The following is a 17,995-nucleotide window of genomic DNA, read 5'->3' on the forward strand; positions in this document are numbered from 1 at the left end:
ATTTAATCAATCAGCTAATTGTTCAAGCCATATTTTAACAGTTCTATTTCCTTTAGAATTAGTACATAGCAACAGAAAACACGAAGGCAATACAATACACAATTCTAGGATTGCTGCTTTATGGTGATGCAGTCTTATTTTATCAACAGAATTTGTACACTGTTTCTACCCAATCAGGGCCAACAAGGTGGCTTATTATATAAAAACAAATCACAAGACAATTTAAAAGAGTTCTCAGCCAAATATTAGCATTTATTTCATGTTTAGATACAGAAACTAACATAGCAATAATATCCACACACACATGAAGTCTTTCCTTCACAATGGTGGGTCCTCAAATGATTATTTTAATGAGGGAAAATAATCCATTGTACTGTTCTAAAGGGAGATGGCGAAATGCCCTCCTTCACAGCTATGCAAAAGAATGGACAAAAATAGCAACATATCATGGAGCTGAGAATCAAAGAACGGAAGGAAGGAAATCCACATGAATTCACAAAGACCCTTTACATTCAGTACAAGCAACACATAAGCTCCACATTTTTCAGGAACACAGATTTAATCATTCTGCAGGACATTTGTAGGCAAGTGCGCGGACTGAGGTTTTGCTGCTTCGGAGTCTGTATTTCCCAAGGGAATTAATAATTCTGGAAAGAGCAACCACATTGTGATTTTGAATTACACTTATACAAGTGATCTGTGGCTGCAAATCTGTGACTGATTTAGAGGTGCAGATGCAAAACAATGAAAGAACAACAATACAATAAGGAAGCAGCGTGCATTGTACTCTGCCAACTCCTGCAGCAGGCCTTGGTGACAATCCTTTCCTGAATTGCATCATTTCCTTCCTCCGTAATTAAAAACAAAATGGCCAGGTAGCCTGTCAAGTAACTCCTCCATGTGAATTTGTCCAAAGACACAAACAGACTGCAAGTCATGACTGCGGCCAGTTTAGAAAGTCCTCTTCCTCTTTGGGAAAAAGGAACATCACTCTACATTCTTTTGTACAGAATGTCCAAGATCATTCTAATGGAATTTGATGGGAAGGGGAAATTGTTAACTTTGGGTAAGAAATAAATTTGGATAGAATCGCAAGCCTTCCACAGAATCGTCTCTGCAAAGTTGGCCCATCTTTTCTGCTAGAAGAAGCCTAGAACAAGAAAAAAAAAGTATTTTATTATTATCTTCATTATCGATGCCTGCTTTACTTAAAAAATGAGACTTCTTATGCCTTACCTCTCTTTGGCTAGAAGTACAGACATTCCTACAAGCTTTGCAAACTCTTCTGCTGTGAGAGACCCCTTCTCAGAGACCTAGAAGACCATGAAAAAATGCAGTAAATTTGGACAGCACTTTATTTAACTTCTAGCCCTCCCTCCCCCAGTAGCAGCTCAGGGTGGGTTACAACAACAACACACAACGCAATATTTAAAATCACATCATTAAAGCTCAATTTACAATAAGATCAATTACTATATCAAGTAGTGCAGTCAATGGCAACCATTTGACTGTCTCTTTCTGATGCCACATAACTTCCTCAATGACGTAACCGATGTTGGGGAAACAGACAGATGGCAGACAATACAGATTGGCAACCATAGATGTTAACAGCAATCTAGGGGAGGCTGATGTAAATGCATCTCCATCCCCTCAACCACAGGCCAGAGGAACATCTCCATCTTGAAGGCCCAGTGGAATTGCATTAAGTCATGCAGGGCCCAGGTCTCACTAGGGAGAGTGCTCCACCAGGTGGAGGTAATGCTGAGAAGACTCTGGTCCAGGCTAAGCAGACACCTTTAGGGCCAGAGATCTCTCTTGATCCATTGAGCTTAATGCTCTAGGAGGGGCATACTGAGAGAGACAGTCCTGAAGTTATGTTGGTCCCAGACCACATAGGGCGTTAAGGTTAGAACCAAGATCTTGAACTTGACCTAGTATTCAACCGGCAACCAGTACAGCTGGCGGAGCACTGGTTGTATATGTGCTCTTAGTAGTGTTCTGGTAAAAACACATGCTACTGCATTCTGGACCAGTTGAAGTTTCTGGATTAGTCTCAAGGGTAGCCCTGCACAGAGCTAGTTACAGTAATCCAGCCTGGAGGTGACCACTGCATGGATCACTGTGGCTAAATCAGGGTAGGAGGAGAGATAAGGGGCCAGTTGCCTGATCTGGCGAAGATGGAAAAATGCTATTCTGGCAACATTTGTGAGTTGGGCCTCCATATATAGCAAAATCACTAACAAACTCTTCATTGTTGGTGCTGGCGTTAACAGTGTCCCATCAAGAGTTGGGGGTTGGATTAAGTCTTCCTCCCCTGTGGCACAGGACCTCCGTTTTTGATGGATTTTTCTTCAGCTGGTTCTGCTTTAACCACCCAGTCACAGACTCCAAACCCACAACCAAAGTATCTGGGGCAGAGCCTAGCCATCCATCCATTAACAGATACAGCTGGGTGTCATCAGCAAATTGATGCTAATCCAGCCCAAAGCTCCAGACTAGCTGGCTGGAAGGACACATATAGATGTTAAATAACATGAGAGAATCGTCCCTTGTGGGATGCTGCAAACCAAAGGGTAACATGGCAAGACTCTCCCCCCCAAGAGTCTCTGACCGTGCAGAAAGGAGACAAACCACTGTAAGGCTGCCCCATGTATCTCCACATTGGTGAGGCAGTGGGCCATAAGATCATAATCAACCATATCGAACACTGCTGTCAGGTCAAGTAATAACAGTAGCGCCAATCCACCTCAATCCAGGTGTTTCCAGAGGTCATCTGCAAGGGCAACCAACATCGTTTCCATTCCATAGCCAGGGTGGAAATGGGACTGGAACAGTTATACTGATATATGTGTTTATATATATTTATATATAATAATAATAATAACAACAACAACAACAACAACAACAACAACTTTATTTTTATATCCCGCCCTCCCCCGCCGAGGCGGGCTCAGGGTGGCTAACAGACATGGAGATCCCATGATTCATATAAAACAATGTAAACAATTTTAAATATATCAATTGCATAATAAATTATTTAGAATAGATAAAATGTATAAAATGGGTGCTAAAATACTGTAATCATAATATCCACAAGATGGCTAGATGTCCACACGTCAGATTAATCGGGTTCTATCTCGAAAGCAAGCTGGAAAAGAAATGTTTTGCAAGCCCTGCGGAATTGGTTCAGGTCCCGCAGGGCTCGCACCATCTCTGGAAGGTGGTTCCACCAACGAGGGGCCATCACTGAGAAGGCCTGCTCCCTAGTAGCCTTCAACCTAGCATCTCTTGGCCCAGGGATTGTTAGTAAGTTCTGAGAACTAGATCTCAGTGCTCTCTGGGGCACATATGGGGAGAGGCGGTCCCTTAGGTAGGCAGGTCCTCGGCCATATAGGGCTTTAAAGGTAATAACCACCACTTTATAGCGAACACGGTACACAACCGGCAGCCAATGCAGATCCCGCAGCCCAGGCCGCGCAGGTTCCCACCGTGGTAGTCCCTCCAGCAGCCTGGCCGCCGCGTTCTGGACTACCTGAAGTCTCCGTGTTCGGTATAAGGGCAGCCCCATGTAGAGGGCATTGCAGTAATCTAGTCTCGAAGTGACCGTTGCGTGGATCACAGTTGCTAGGTCGCTGCGCTCCAGGAAGGGAGCCAGCTGCCTCGCCCTCTTGAGATGGAAGAAGGCGGATCTATGTTTATGCTGATTTATATGTTTCTTCCCCAAAGCTTCAGCCCACTTATTTCCCCATGATTTTATACTCCAGAGTGTCTCTAGACTGAACATAAGATTTCCTGTAAGCTTATTATCAAGATGGAAGTCATCCTTATCAGGATAAGCTGGAAGGTGAATGTCAAAATAATACAGAGCTCAGTGTTCTGGTATGTGTAGGACAACAAAGAAAGTTAGCCAAAGGTTATCAAGGTCAAATGTCTGGACAAAGGCAATTTCTGGTGTGGAGTTTCAGGCTAGGGTGTCATCAATATGCAGATGACACCTAGCTGTATCTGTTGATGGATGGCCAGACGAATGCTGCCCCAGGTATTTTGGCTATGGGTTTGGAAACTGTGGATTGGTTAAAACAGAGCCAGCTGAAACTAAATCCACCTAAGATGGAGGTTCTGTGGCTCGGCTGGAGAGATTCAGGGTTAGGTCACCAGCTTCTGGGCCTTGACAGTGTGCCATTAACACCAGTGCCCACCAGCAGAAGTCTGGGTGTGACTTTGGATGCTGCCCTTGCAATGAAGGCTCAAGTCAAAAATGTGGGCAGACAGGCATTCTTCCATCTGTGCCAGGTTAGGCAGCTGGTTCCCTACCTGTCTCAACATGACTTAAGCCACAGTGATCCATGCATCTCCAGATTAGATTACTGTAACTTGTTCTATGCAGAGTTACCCTTAAGACTGACGGGAAACGGCGACTAGTCTAGAATGCAGCAGTTGGTGACCTAACAGGAACTTCTTTTAGAGCTCACATTCAACTAGTGCTTTGTCAGCTGCATTCGCTCCAGACTGAATACCAGGCCAGGTTCAAGGTTTTGGTATTAACCTTTAGAGCCCTCAACGGTCTGGGGCCAGCTTATCTTCTGGACTGCTTCTCCTGGTATCCCCCAAAGAGCATTACATTCAATGGATAATTATCTACTGGTGATCCCTGGCCCCCAAAATACCCAACTGTCCTCAACTAGAGGCAGGGCCTTTTTAGCCCTGGCTCCGACCTGGTGGAACGTTCTGTTGAGTGAGATCTGAGTCCTGTGAGATATGATGCAGCTCCACAGGGCCTGCCAAAACAGAGATGTTTCGCCAGGCTTATGGTTGAGAGCAATGACAGTTACCATTCTAGATTGGCCTCCCTTTCCCTTCCTTTTTTCTTTCCTCTTCCTCCCTCCCCTTTTGAGCCCATGAATTCTTTTACTGACTAACTGAAGACTATTTATTCTCCCTCCCTGTAAGGGGCACTGGACTGTGCTCCCGTTTATATGCCATCTTTGGTAAAGATTGTTCTAGTGTTTTAATAATTTAAATTATAAATATTGTTTATGTGTGTGTTGGTACCCTCTCTGAGCCCTGTTGTAAACAAATAATCTTTTTGGCTCACTGGAACTTGGTCTTGCTACCCAAACACCCCTGTCCTGTGCACAGGCTCATATAGTTAGTCTTCTGGCTGCATCACATGCTGCAGAAATTAGTGGTAGATATTTCTTCAATTGGAAGCATGTAACAGCCCTACTGGTCTTTCTATTTAACCTAGATGTGAACTGTGTACCTATGCTGTGAATCAGGGTTCCTTCGGTGGCATGAACATAGTCACTAACACACAAAGTGATATTCTATACCTGTGGAATACAATCATAATGTCTGCTATAAAGCAGAAGGAATAGATTTCAGCCAGGGCAAAACTGCATTCAAATATCTGCTAAGCCACAAAGATTGCCTGGTAGTTTTGAGCAAGCTGCAGTATCTCTTGGCCTAACCTATTCAGAGTCAGTATAGTGTAGTTGTTAAGAAAGTCAGACTAGGACCTGGGAGACCTACGTTTGAATCCCCACTTTCCCATGGAAGCTGGCTAGGTGACCTTGTGCCACTCACTCTCTCTCATCCTAACCTTCCTTCACAGGGTTTTTGTTAGGATAAAATGGAGGAGAGGAGAATGTTGCAAGCCACTCTGGGTGCCCACTGGGAAGAAAAGTAGGGGATAAATAAAGTAAATAAAATAACATCTTCACATAGTTTCAGGGTGGGTAAAAAAGTATAATCCTACATATCTGAGTTCCTTTGAGAAAGGAAAGGAGACAACATGTAATCAAACATCTTCACAACACAGGAAGCAGCAGTCCCTATTTCCTCTTACATCCTTCCACCCAGTTTGGCCCCTCCCCCGCATCCTGTTAGCAGGATCTGTTGGAGCAAGAATCTACATAAACCCAGTCTGACAGCTACAGTATGACAGCTGGTGATCTAGCTACCAGGCTAGGTCACAGTGACCTGATCAGCAGACCGGCTTGAGCCGGCAGAAGCCAAGTGATGCAATCTGCTGAGTCAGCACGGCCAGGATTGGCTGCTTGGACTATATATGATCTGTGTGTGCATCACACAGGTCTCTCCCTGTGAGATGGTGGTTAGGCGAAGCACTTTGTCCGTGGAGGTGATATTGTATAGACTGCACAAGAGAGCACTTGTTGTGTATATATGTTAATACACCTTTTGGCACTAGTTGCACGTGTCTGCCTGATTTTCTTTCCTGAAGCCCTGTGTCGGGCAAGTCATCTCCCTCACTCTGCTACTCCCGCTCCGACAGGGTTATGGGCCCAGGGCGGTTCCGCTGCGCGGAGGAGAGAGTTGAGAGTTGAGCTGACTGTGAGTTTGGAAAGAGCCGGAGGCGAGGAACGCCGGTGAAGGACACAGAAGCACCACCGTTCTCTGTTTGAGAGCCAGAGGGACGTCGGCAGCCAGCTGTGAGGAGGAGTCGGCACGATGGCTCAGCAACAGCTTGGAGTAGCCGTTGAGAAGCTCACCTCAGCCAACTACGCGGTGTGGAGCCTGAGAATGCAACACTACCTCAAGCGTGAAGGGCAATGGCTGTTCGTGAGTAACCCCCCTGCTGACTTATCTCCTGCCGAGACTGTGTTATCGGATAAGGCACTGGCCAACATAGTGCTGTCTATAGGAGATGACCAGCTGGTTTATGTGCGAGGGAAGGACACTCCCAAGGCTGCCTGGGACGCGTTGAGTGCGGTGCATGTTAGCACCACTGCTGGTTCCCTCATGGCCTTGACAAGGAGGATGTTCCGCACCGTTATGCCGGCTGGAGGGTGTGTGAAAGATCACATCAAACGGCTAACGGACTGTTTCGTTGAGCTGGAGGCAAGAGGCAAGACTGTAGCTCCAGACGACAGAGTGTACATTTTGCTGTCGTCGTTGCCACCTGAGTACACTCCCCTGATAACTTCTCTGGAGACGGTGGACGTAGCGACCCTGACCATGGAATACGTCTGTGCCCACCTGCTTGACTTCCAAGAGAGAATTGCGGCCGTGAGCTGTCCGGGGGTGTCGGCCGGGCAGCGTGCTGTTATCGGTGTGTCCGGGAAGACAGCCAAGAATGAGCCAGCTTTTGCTGCTGGCAGGCGTCCGAAGGTGGAGGAAGTGGAGCCGACTGCGTTTGCAGTCCGTCGCTGCTATGGATGCGGGTCGTCGCAGCACCTGCTCCGAGCTTGCCCTGAGAGGGAGAAGAGGCGGGGGCGTGTGCGGCGAGAGCGGAGGACCGCCAGCCCGTGTGAGGAAGCAACCCGGCTGGTCACGTCTGCAGTAGAGAGCACAGGGTCTGCTTGGATTTTAGACTCCGGGGCAACGAGCCATCTCTGCTGCGAGAAGGAGTTGTTGAAAAACATTGACAGTCCTGAGCATAAGTATGTGAGATTGGCTGATGGGACCACTGCCAATTCTGTTTGCTCAGGCAATGTGGAATTTCCTGCACTGAAATGTATGTTGCAAAATGTGTTGTATGTGTTGTATGTACCCTCACTGCAGTCTAACCTGAGAAAACCTGCTGCAAAATCCTGGGAGGTGGGGGAAAGTTGCTTGTGACAGGAAAGAGGGAAGGTAAACTGTATGTGGTCCAGAGTGATTGTGCCCAGGTGGCTCAGGTGTCGAATGAGCCTGTGCACAATAATTGTATACATTTGCTCCATAGGAGACTTGGGCACTGCGGATTTAGGGCGTTAAAGAAAACCCTGGAGCTTGTGCCTAGTTTGAAAGTAAATCCTTGCAAATGTTACTTGGATTGCCAGGTCTGCAAGAAGACCAAAAGCAAGGCGTGTGCTGTTGCTAAAGAAAGCTCAAGGGAAAGCACACGAGCCCTGGAACTAGTCCATTTAGACGTTATTGGCCCATTGCCAAAGAGTCTGTCGGGGAGGAGATACTGCTTGGTGGCCACCGACGACCACACGAGGTACGCGTGGGTTTTCACCATGGTGCATAAGTCTGGGGTGTATAAGACATTCACCAAGTGGGTCAAAGCAGTGGAGAGACAATTAGGGGTTAATCTCCTAGCTGTACAAACCGACAGAGGGGGGGAATTCTTATCTAACCAGATGAAACGTTGGCTGGAGAACAAGGGCATTGCCCACCGTCTGACGAACCCGGCAACGCCCCGAGAAAATGGGCATGGGGCTGTATTGCAGAATGTGATGTATTGCATGTTAGAGGATGCACAACTGCCAATGACCTATTGGGCAGAAACCATACATGCAGCTGTTTTTTTGCAAAATAGGGTTTGGTGTAATACTGTGAAAAATGTGCCTTACAGGTTACTGTTGAACAAGACCCCAGATTTGAGTTCTTTAAAAGTCTTTGGGTCACGGGCTCGGGTTGGCATCCACTCCACGAGTAGCGGGGAGGGGGATGTCCGGGCAGAGAGCCTAATTTTTCTGGGCTACAAGCCAAGGGCCAGGTGTTATCGTTTCTGCAATAGCAAAAGCAAGATAACACTTAGTAAGAGTGCCCAGTTCAATGAAGAAAGCAGCTGGCCAAGGTTGCACTCCTTGCAGAAACAATTTGTCCTGCTGCCAAGTAGCGATAACGATGTTGGAGCGCAGCCCAGAACTCCAGCCCAGGAGGTGGCACCCAGTGGGGCTGGAGAAGGTGAGCCTGACGAGCAGAGTCAGGAGGCAGAGCCTCAAATGCAGGAACTGGAGGTAAAGTGTGAGAGTCAGGAGGTTCAACACCCAATTACAGGGGCAGAGCAACCAGCCCAGGAGGTGGGAACAGAGCAACCCGAAGAAGACAAAGCTGGTCCAAGCACAGGGCCACGGGTGTCTGCCAGGTCCACCAAAGGCCAACGTCCCGCTAGGTACAAGTGTCCCTATGTCACTCTGACTGTCAATCCAGACCCACCCGGATTTGAGGAAATGTTAAAAGAAAAGGCTAAGAAATGGAAAGCCTGGGTGGCAGAGTGCGAGGCAAGGGAGAAGGAGGCTGAAGCCAAGCGTCTGAAAGAGCTGGCTGAACAGGAACACGATGATGTGTTTTACAATCATGATGAGTTCCTGAACGAATTCCGGAAAGGGTTCCGAGCTACGTAAATATGAACTGTAATGTTGCTGGTGGACATGTATGTAAACTGTGTAAAGTGTTTTGGTGCACTGGGTTTAAATAGATTAGGAGGTGTGTTGGAGCAAGAATCTACATAAACCCAGTCTGACAGCTACAGTATGACAGCTGGTGATCTAGCTACCAGGCTAGGTCACAGTGACCTGATCAGCAGACCGGCTTGAGCCGGCAGAAGCCAAGTGATGCAATCTGCTGAGTCAGCACGGCCAGGATTGGCTGCTTGGACTATATATGATCTGTGTGTGCATCACACAGGTCTCTCCCTGTGAGATGGTGGTTAGGCGAAGCACTTTGTCCGTGGAGGTGATATTGTATAGACTGCACAAGAGAGCACTTGTTGTGTATATATGTTAATACACCTTTTGGCACTAGTTGCACGTGTCTGCCTGATTTTCTTTCCTGAAGCCCTGTGTCGGGCAAGTCATCTCCCTCACTCTGCTACTCCCGCTCCGACAGGATCCTCTCTGGTTAAGCATGTGCCCCTAACCTAGGGGTCAAGTTTCAGGCTTCCCTCCTGTGGAAGTATTTAGTAGGATTTAAGAAACTACACCAACTTTAAAAATACACACTTAACTGGTATATATTTAAGATGAATACCTATTAAGAACCTTTTAAAAGCAAAAGCATTACCACTGAAAGATTTTTGAAAGCTGTATTTTAGGAACTTCCAACCCCTATCTTGATTTTAGCTGAGTGGGCACAGGTAAGACAGGTTGAATCCCAGCAGAGTTAAGCATGTGAGCCTCAGAGAATGTATAATAAACAGCGGACAGGGAATTTCTGCTCTGACAAGAAACCCCCCCCCCCAATTACATAAGGTTTGGTGATGAAAATCATGTTTCATTAGACATATTGCTGAAGAAAATAGTTCACATACAGTTTCTAAAGCAGAAGCCACCATTTCTTCTTCATTGTGGGACTGGAGCTCAATCACCATAACACCGCTGTCAAATATACGTAGCCTACATTGGAAAAAAAAAGACAAAGTTGAACTAGCACTTTGCAAGCAAAGAGGTGGCTGGGTAAATTTTAATTTAGTAATCTTCCATTTGAGTTGGAACTTTCAGATGGATCCCTGAGTCCCACCTGCTGGGTCATGAGGCTTTACAGAGCTGCCAGGTTGTGGGGGTTTTTGCTGTATTTTGGAAGGACCACAGCAAGGGGTCCCACCCTCTTTGCAAACACCCTGAGAGCAGCATCGGGTCAGTGAACCAAGATCACTCAGCAGCTGAGAAAATTTCTTTTTTGTTCATATTGGTTCAGACACATTGGCTCCTTTTCTTCCTATCATGATTGCGATGTCATAGGAATTCTGGCCATAGGTCTTCAGTTTACTTAATCCCCTTGCAGTTAAACTGGGCCCGGGGTCTCGAAAGGCTGAATACCCCCTGCTCTAATTGACCCAATGTGAAATCTAACCCTAACCACGTACAGCTTTTTTGCCCCTCATCACTCCTTCACAACGCAGCAGAGACAACAGAAGCCTTGACTGCCAGGATTACTTTGCCATGCTATAAACAAGACCTATGCCCACAATATGTAGTCTACTGCTTTTCTGCTTGCTTTGATCCTTCCTCCATCCATAGGACCTCTTCGCCTTGTATCTTGACTACTCATTGTTCTCTCCATTTCCCATTTTTGACCCACTACCTACTTTGTCCATTTAGCTATACTGCCTCTTAGTTACCCATTCTGGAACTTTTCTCTCTCTCCTTGTATAACACATAGCTTCCACTGACCCCATGCACTGTGCAATTTGCTTCCCTCCAAAAGAATCTCCCCTCTAATTAGCTCTTTCCTGCCTCAGTCCTCTGTCTCCATCTTCTCATGACATTTTTCTACCATAGAGATATGATAAGAGAAAATGCAGGACATACTTAATTTCTGTGTCAAAAGGTACTCTTAAAGTCCTTGTAGAACAGATCAAACCCCCTATTTAGACATATTGTCAGAAATACATTTTGAAAGAATCGCACCTTATAGGCAATTTCAGTGCTTCTAACATCTTACATGCGTTTACTAGATCTTCAGGTGAAAGCAACTAGTTATAAAAACAAAAACAGACATTTAGTCACATGCAGAAATATCTTATTCTCAGGTCTGGTTCCAACAAGACTTTGCTCTTGGCAGTGAACACTGGCGTACCAACAATAGAAGTACCAATGAATAGAAATTGTGGCTATATGTATTACTAGTACCATTCCTCCTGGAAACACACACACGTGTATCTTGAGATAATATTCATGAACACAATATTTAGAGCACTATGCATTACGTTAGGTATTTACAACTGCACAGGAATGACTCCTCAGTCGAATTACAAGCACATATTACCGAGAGGACACAGCAGGCACACAGAAATAAGGATATATTCCCAAGCTGTTTACATGCACACTATGGCATCTTTGGAATGTTTTACTGGCGCTCCAGAATGTGCTAACTACCATTACTGTACACAGAATCCCCATTTCATCAATAGCATCTACTATCAGAGAAAAACACAGGACTATTTGGTTATGAAAAGAAGGATTTTACAGCAGAAAATAACGTGCTATATTTATTTTAAGCCATATTTTCCAATAAACACTAGTCTTGAACGTCTGCCTCCATTCTAAGTACACAGATTACTGGAATCAACTGTTCTCTCTAGAGCATCTGGATGTTCTGCAGCCAGATTTTGGCAGTGCAGTGTAAACATCTGCACAATCCAGAATCTTTGTCCTTTTGGCACTTAGTGACTTCTTTGCTACAAAATAACTAACAGCAATCTTGGCTCTCCATCAGCAGGCATTAACTATGAATACAGAATGGCTTTCAAAATCATTTTACTATGAGTTGGCTTGTATAATGTACAGACAGAGATGTGATATTCTCTATCCTAACCTTGGACCAGATCAAAATTTGTATGAAATAGTAATATTCTTCCTTTCTCCTACACCCTTGGGATCCAAGTTGGGATGATCTACTGTCTTGACTGAACTAACCAGTTTTGGATTAGGAAAAAACCTGGATGAGAAATTACACAGGAACTTTGTGTATGCCACTTTGGAGTTTTAAGGAAGAAAACTGAGATTTGTGTTTAAGAATTCCAGGACTTTTTAACACTATGTGGCCTTATCAACAGACGGTTCCTTCATCATCCTTCATTTTAGAAATCCAGCCACATTTTCACACTAGTTCTTCACTCACTTTGTCTTCTATTCCACTGCTTTTCATCATCTTTCCCTCCTGAACTAGAAGATTTACCCTACTTTCCTTTCTCCAAAGTGTCTGGTTCATGCCTCCATTTCCACAGTCTTCTGTCTTACATTTATTGCACACTACTAGATGAATTTTACTCCAGAACGATCATCTAGTTTGCAAAGGACTTTAACAGAAATAGAAAGAAAAAAGGGCAGACAGCAGAAGAAACATCTGGTTTTCTTCACAGGAAGAACATTCAAAACATTTTTGGTTATCTATAGAAATATGGGAATCTTTCAAAGCCAGTTTTGTCAGGGCACCCCATAAATTTCTCACCTCTAAGCCTCGAGCACGATTCACCAAACAATACACTTCTGTGAGCGACATTATTCCTCCCCGCTCCTGTTAAATTAAGACTAGTTACTATCATGTAATTCATCTTAAAACATGCACTATGTTTCTTCACAATACATACCTAGGTTATGGACATACTGGTCTCTCTAGGTTAGTATTGTCTATTCTGACTGGCTCTCCAGGACCTCAGATGGAAAAAGGTGGAGACAGACAACACTTGTAGCTGGCAATGCCAAGGATTTAACTTGGAACCTCCTATACGCAATGCCTCACCTGGCCACAAAGTCACAGCCCACCCACCATCAGGTCTGGCAGCAATTTCCATTGTCACATGAAATTGATCTACAGATTAAAACTACAGAGCATTTCAACCAACAAAAGCACAACATGATAGCACTTCCCTGCATTAAACAGCACTGACTTTAATACTGAATCCACTATTACGACTGTTGTCAGACACCATGGAGAAAAATTATTAGACTGTTCAAAACACATTACAATGTTCACGGAGACATCAAGGTAAAATTACAATTTGTCCATGAAGGTTCTATTTTCAAATTTAATATAGAGCCCAGACTTCAAGCACGTAAGATGAAAACCCTGGTTTCTCTACATCAAATTAATTGAATAAAGCCTCTGTTCACTAATTAAGCATATTAAAACATTAAAAAGAAGACTCTTAAATTTATTAGCATTTTTAAAAGAAGACTCTTAAGTGCATTACCTCTAGTGGTGCCTGTAAAATACCAGCTAGTTGCTTTGCCAGTTGCATATGGTAATGTGTGCCAGATCCATGGGTTTCCCGAGTAACTGGATTAGCTATACCCATGCTCAAGAGATAGGATTTAAACCTGATAGTCTGTGTAGAAATAAAAGATTACAATGAAAACATCCAGAAATATTATCTAAAAGCAGTTAACCAACACTCAATGCATTTTAAACAGATCCTGCCATACTTGGAAGAATTTTTTACATACCAAGTGGAGAGCAAATCCAGCCCTAGAATCTTATTCTCCTTCTGCACTCCAAGAGGACAGACACATACATATGCCATTCATCTCAACAGCAGTATTTAACAGCAGAGGATAAAAGTGAATAAGGTGGAAGTGAAGATCAGACCAGCTTGTCCCTTGCACAAAAGGAAAGATCTGTTCTAAAATTCTCCCTTTCCTTTCAGTATAAGAAACTGAGCAGGGCCACGCATGTACCTATCTCACCATTACTCTAACCTTTACTTAAGATCTTTCAGGCAGTTAGCCATATTAAACTTTGCTTCTGTTTTCCTCTGTGAGAAGAGGTACGGGAGAATGCCTCAGGCATGGAATAGCCAGGATGTAGCAAATGAAGGGAAGCTAATAGAGATTCTCTAGCAGGGAAAGAAATGTAGCAGGTTCCGCTTTCTCCACATCCAAGATGACTTCCTGCTTTTGATGGAAAAGGGGCTAGGATAAGGAAGTCACTTAGTCTAGCAATGCTCATTGTAGGATGTCATGAGGTTAATTTTGGAAAATTTGGCCAGTCTGTTACAAAGAGCTGAAGAAGTTATGGGAAGCACCAGCATGGATGTGTGCATGAAAGACAGAAGTACATGAATGCAAGAATGAGGATGAACATGCAGAACAAAGTTTGAATCCAGTGGCACTTTTAAGGCCAACAAAGTGTAATTCAGGGTGAAAGCTATCAAGCGCAAGCACACTTTGTCAGATACTATTATGAACATATTGATAAGTGCTGCAAATTATGTCATATTACTAATGCAGAGATTAGAAGTACTGTGAATGCCCTAGCACATGTGCTGTATTCACATACATAGCATTTATCGACCAAGTTACTGACATACAAACTGACCTCATCTTCAGTGATGTCACCTTGCTTCTCTCTGATCTTATTAGCAATCGATTTGGATAATTCCACCATTTCTTTAGCCTGTTAAACACATAATGCAGACACCAAGATCATTCTGTGAGCACCAAAAAGCAGATCAGTTTCTATTGCCCTCTTGTTCCTCTCTAGGGGACCAGCACATTTCAGCTCAGAAAGAACAAATAAGGATATTTTACCTTTTCCATTAGTTTGCTGAGGTCTTCAAAAGCCTGAAACAATAAAAACACACCTTGAAATATATTCTGCCTAAAGGAAACTATTACAATGTTTTGTGGTTTAATACTAACACATGAACAGTGACATTAGTAAATATAATGGAACAAAAATATATGCCTTTGCTTTATAGCCTGAACAGGCCCTGCTTCTGTGTGAACAGTACATGCAGCCAGGATGTAGCAAATGAAGGGAAGCTAATAGGTTTCCCATTCCTAAATTATGAGATGACAGCGCACGTTCAGCAACGGAACAACAGAAGCTTGTACTTAAGCATTCACAGCTTCACAAACAGCAAACATCCCCAACTTTAATGGGGCACTAAAACATGTAACATTATTTAATTTATTTATTTGCTGGATTCATAATATAATTGGAAATTAGCATCTTAATTCATTATCTCATCAGAACAAACAAAAGCTCCCCAATCAAAAAAGAAAAAAAGAGAAATGGATAAATAATGAGCAGAGTAAATGTAGTTCTTCCTCTGGTGGAGGCAGATCTAAGTACAAAGGAAAATGTGCACACACCTCACAGGAATTTCCTCCAACAAACAAACGGCTGAGGGAATCGATTTTTATCAGCAACAAACAGCAGGTGGGGCGTGGCGTCGCACGCATAGGGAATGGACGCCTGAAAACAGAGCTCCTTACTTACCCCTGCCAAATCCACTTAAGCAAGCGCCCAGCGTTGTTGTTTGTTTTCTTTTTTTTCTTTAATTAGTATGGGAACAGTAGATGGTCAAAAATCCAGATCAAAAAGAAACTCAAGGAACTCTGTTAAAGACTATTTTCCCAAAAAGCCTAAGGCTAAGGCCTCAGGAAAAGCAAGCAGCCCTGCAAGCAAGATGGCGTCGGGAGAAGGGGAAAACACAGCAGCAGACCTAGCTTCATTTCGTTCTGAGGTAATGGAGGCTTTTCAAAAACTGGAAAAAAATATGACTGACAAAATATCTGCCATGATCCAGCCCCTTTCTGCTCAGTTGGAGGGTTTCAAAACGTCCTTAGAGAAGGTGGCAGAGACTGCAGATTCTGCTTTTAACATGGCATGTGCTGTGCAGGAGGACACTCAGTATTTTTATAAAAGAGATGAATGGGCCACTGATAAAATTATTGCACTTGAGAACCAACTGAAAATGGGGAATGTTAAAATTCGCGGGCTCCCCGAGAACTCTGCCTCTCCCTCTGACCTAAAATCTCTTATAGCCTCCTGGCTATCAAAGGCATTGGGTTTTTCTGAATCTGATCTTTGTGCCCTGGAGGCTGCATATAGAATTGGCCCTTTGCGCACACAGAAAACTTCGTTGCCTAGGGACATTTTAGTCCGTTTCTCTTCTGCCTCAGTTAAATCCAAGCTGCTGCAAAAAGCCCGGGCTATAAATCCACTTCTGCTAGGAGATTACAACATCCAAATTCTACAGGATTTGTCCTCTGAAACCTTGCAAAGGCGGAAAATTTTGAAGCCAATTATTGAAATCCTGAACAGGGAAAACATCAGATATCGATGGGTTGCTTCGTACAAGCTGCAAGTTACTGTACAGGATCGGTCGTTTGTCGCTGGAGGCCTTGACTCAGGCCTAAGCATGCTGAGAGATTTGAATCTTCCTGTTCCCACCGGCCTTATAGAAGCAAGCTCACATGTTCACTCAATAACTTCAGACACTAGATGGCGTCGTGTGCCTATGAACCGTCCTGATCGGCCTGTTTCTCCTAGAAGCTAAACGCTGGAACTGTTGCTATGCAGAAATCTTCCCTTTTTTGTGTGGATTCTTGACGTCCCCCTTTTTTTTTTTTTTTCCTTTTTTTTTTTTTTCCTGACATATAAGCTTTGCCTACTGAACTGCTGACTTATAAGCTTTGCCTACGTGTAACTCTGTCACGGCTTAGAAATATGCTGATTGTTTCGTGCCTATGAAGCAATGTTTATATACGAAATTGGGGGGTCCCCCCCCTTTTTTTTTTGGTTATTTATATCTTTTGAACACAATGTTATGAATGTGAGGGAGTTATTAATTCAAATCAACTCATTAAAGGAAATCTTCTTGGTTGATTGGGTATGCATGATTGGAAGAATGGGGTGACTTGGAATATATGGTTTGAGTAGGAGCTGGAATGGGGAGGCTGGGTGTTGAGTGAGGGAGTGGGAGAGAGGGAGGGAGAGAGAGTGAGTGAGGGGGGGTAGATCAGAGTGAGAAACTTGAATAGTATGACTAGGGTTTTATATCAATATATTTCTTTCTACTATGAGTTAATGAATTGTCAGGACCTTTTCCCTTCCTGTGTGAATTGTTGAATGGAAATGAATCTGTGAGACAGAGGGTGGGTAGGGAATGTATGTGTGTGTCAGTTTGTGCCTTATGCTACTATGAAGGTTTGGAAACTTGTTTCCCTCACCATCATATCTCCCTACATAGGCTTATAAGTGGCTGAAGGATAGTTGGTGGGGAGTGTTTGGGGAGACCAGTATTTAATAGCGTTCATAGTTCTGTTTAAAGTTTCATTGTATTTTTATCATAGTGTCTTAAGTCTTACAATAACTTTGTGATCGAGATCTGATGCTGTTACACATGGTATATTAGTTTGCCTGTAATTATCTTTAATTCACTAACCTGAGTTGGTAAAAGGCACAGGTTTTATTATATGTGGCTTTCTAGGCATTTTAGCCTTGACTCGATCAGCTTTGTTTGGCCTTTCATTATAAACTTTCTATACATTCGGCTCTGTTATTCTGTTTATAAATTTTATTTTTGCTGGGTTGATAGTGTTAAATATAAGCATTTTTGGCAGAGAGGGAGAATGGAGAACTTCAGTTTTTTTTAATTAGCTCCATTTGGTAGTTGTTGCTAGTTGTGTGGTGTCTTCAGTAACGAAGACTTCCGCTTCAAATTTATCCTTTTAAGTAAATAGTTGTTGTTTTCCCAAGTTTGGGTTAACAGAGTTGGAGGGTGAGTTAGTGGCTAGTGTCTGTTAATGCTAGACCACTGGTGTTGGTTATGGTTTTTTGTTTGTGTTACGGGCAGCGTAACTGTATTGAATTATTATGGATTTAGTTGGAAGTTTTTTAAAGCCTTTGATCTGAAATCTGTCCTCATACCTTTGAAATTTGATCTACAGGATTCGCCTCTAGCTATCCTGGTGGCACCTGGGTTCAAAGCTATGAATTGCAATAATTTTGATAACCTTGGTTATTTCCTCTTTCAATTATGGCAGAGTGCCACTTGAAATTTCTATCTCTAAACTGTAATGGGCTAAATAAT

General features: G+C 43.7%; 1 protein-coding gene across 1 annotated transcript in view; it reads right to left on the bottom strand.

Annotated features, from left to right (window-relative positions):
- Positions 1-231: 231 nt before the first annotated feature.
- VPS36 (vacuolar protein sorting 36 homolog) overlaps positions 232-17,995 on the bottom strand; it is a 30,545-nt gene continuing 12,781 nt past the window's right edge. Inside the window, exons 7-14 of the mRNA XM_060233197.1 lie at positions 14,703-14,735; positions 14,491-14,568; positions 13,367-13,501; positions 12,625-12,690; positions 11,082-11,146; positions 9,983-10,067; positions 1,237-1,313; positions 232-1,150 (exon numbers count right to left, since the gene is read on the bottom strand). Coding sequence (XP_060089180.1) covers positions 1,057-1,150; positions 1,237-1,313; positions 9,983-10,067; positions 11,082-11,146; positions 12,625-12,690; positions 13,367-13,501; positions 14,491-14,568; positions 14,703-14,735 — 633 coding nt within the window. The 3' untranslated portion in view covers positions 232-1,056. The remainder of the gene's footprint in view (positions 1,151-1,236; positions 1,314-9,982; positions 10,068-11,081; positions 11,147-12,624; positions 12,691-13,366; positions 13,502-14,490; positions 14,569-14,702; positions 14,736-17,995) is intronic.

Source organism: Heteronotia binoei, chromosome 1 (genome assembly GCF_032191835.1).
Source record: "Heteronotia binoei isolate CCM8104 ecotype False Entrance Well chromosome 1, APGP_CSIRO_Hbin_v1, whole genome shotgun sequence".
NCBI lineage: Eukaryota > Metazoa > Chordata > Lepidosauria > Squamata > Gekkonidae > Heteronotia > Heteronotia binoei.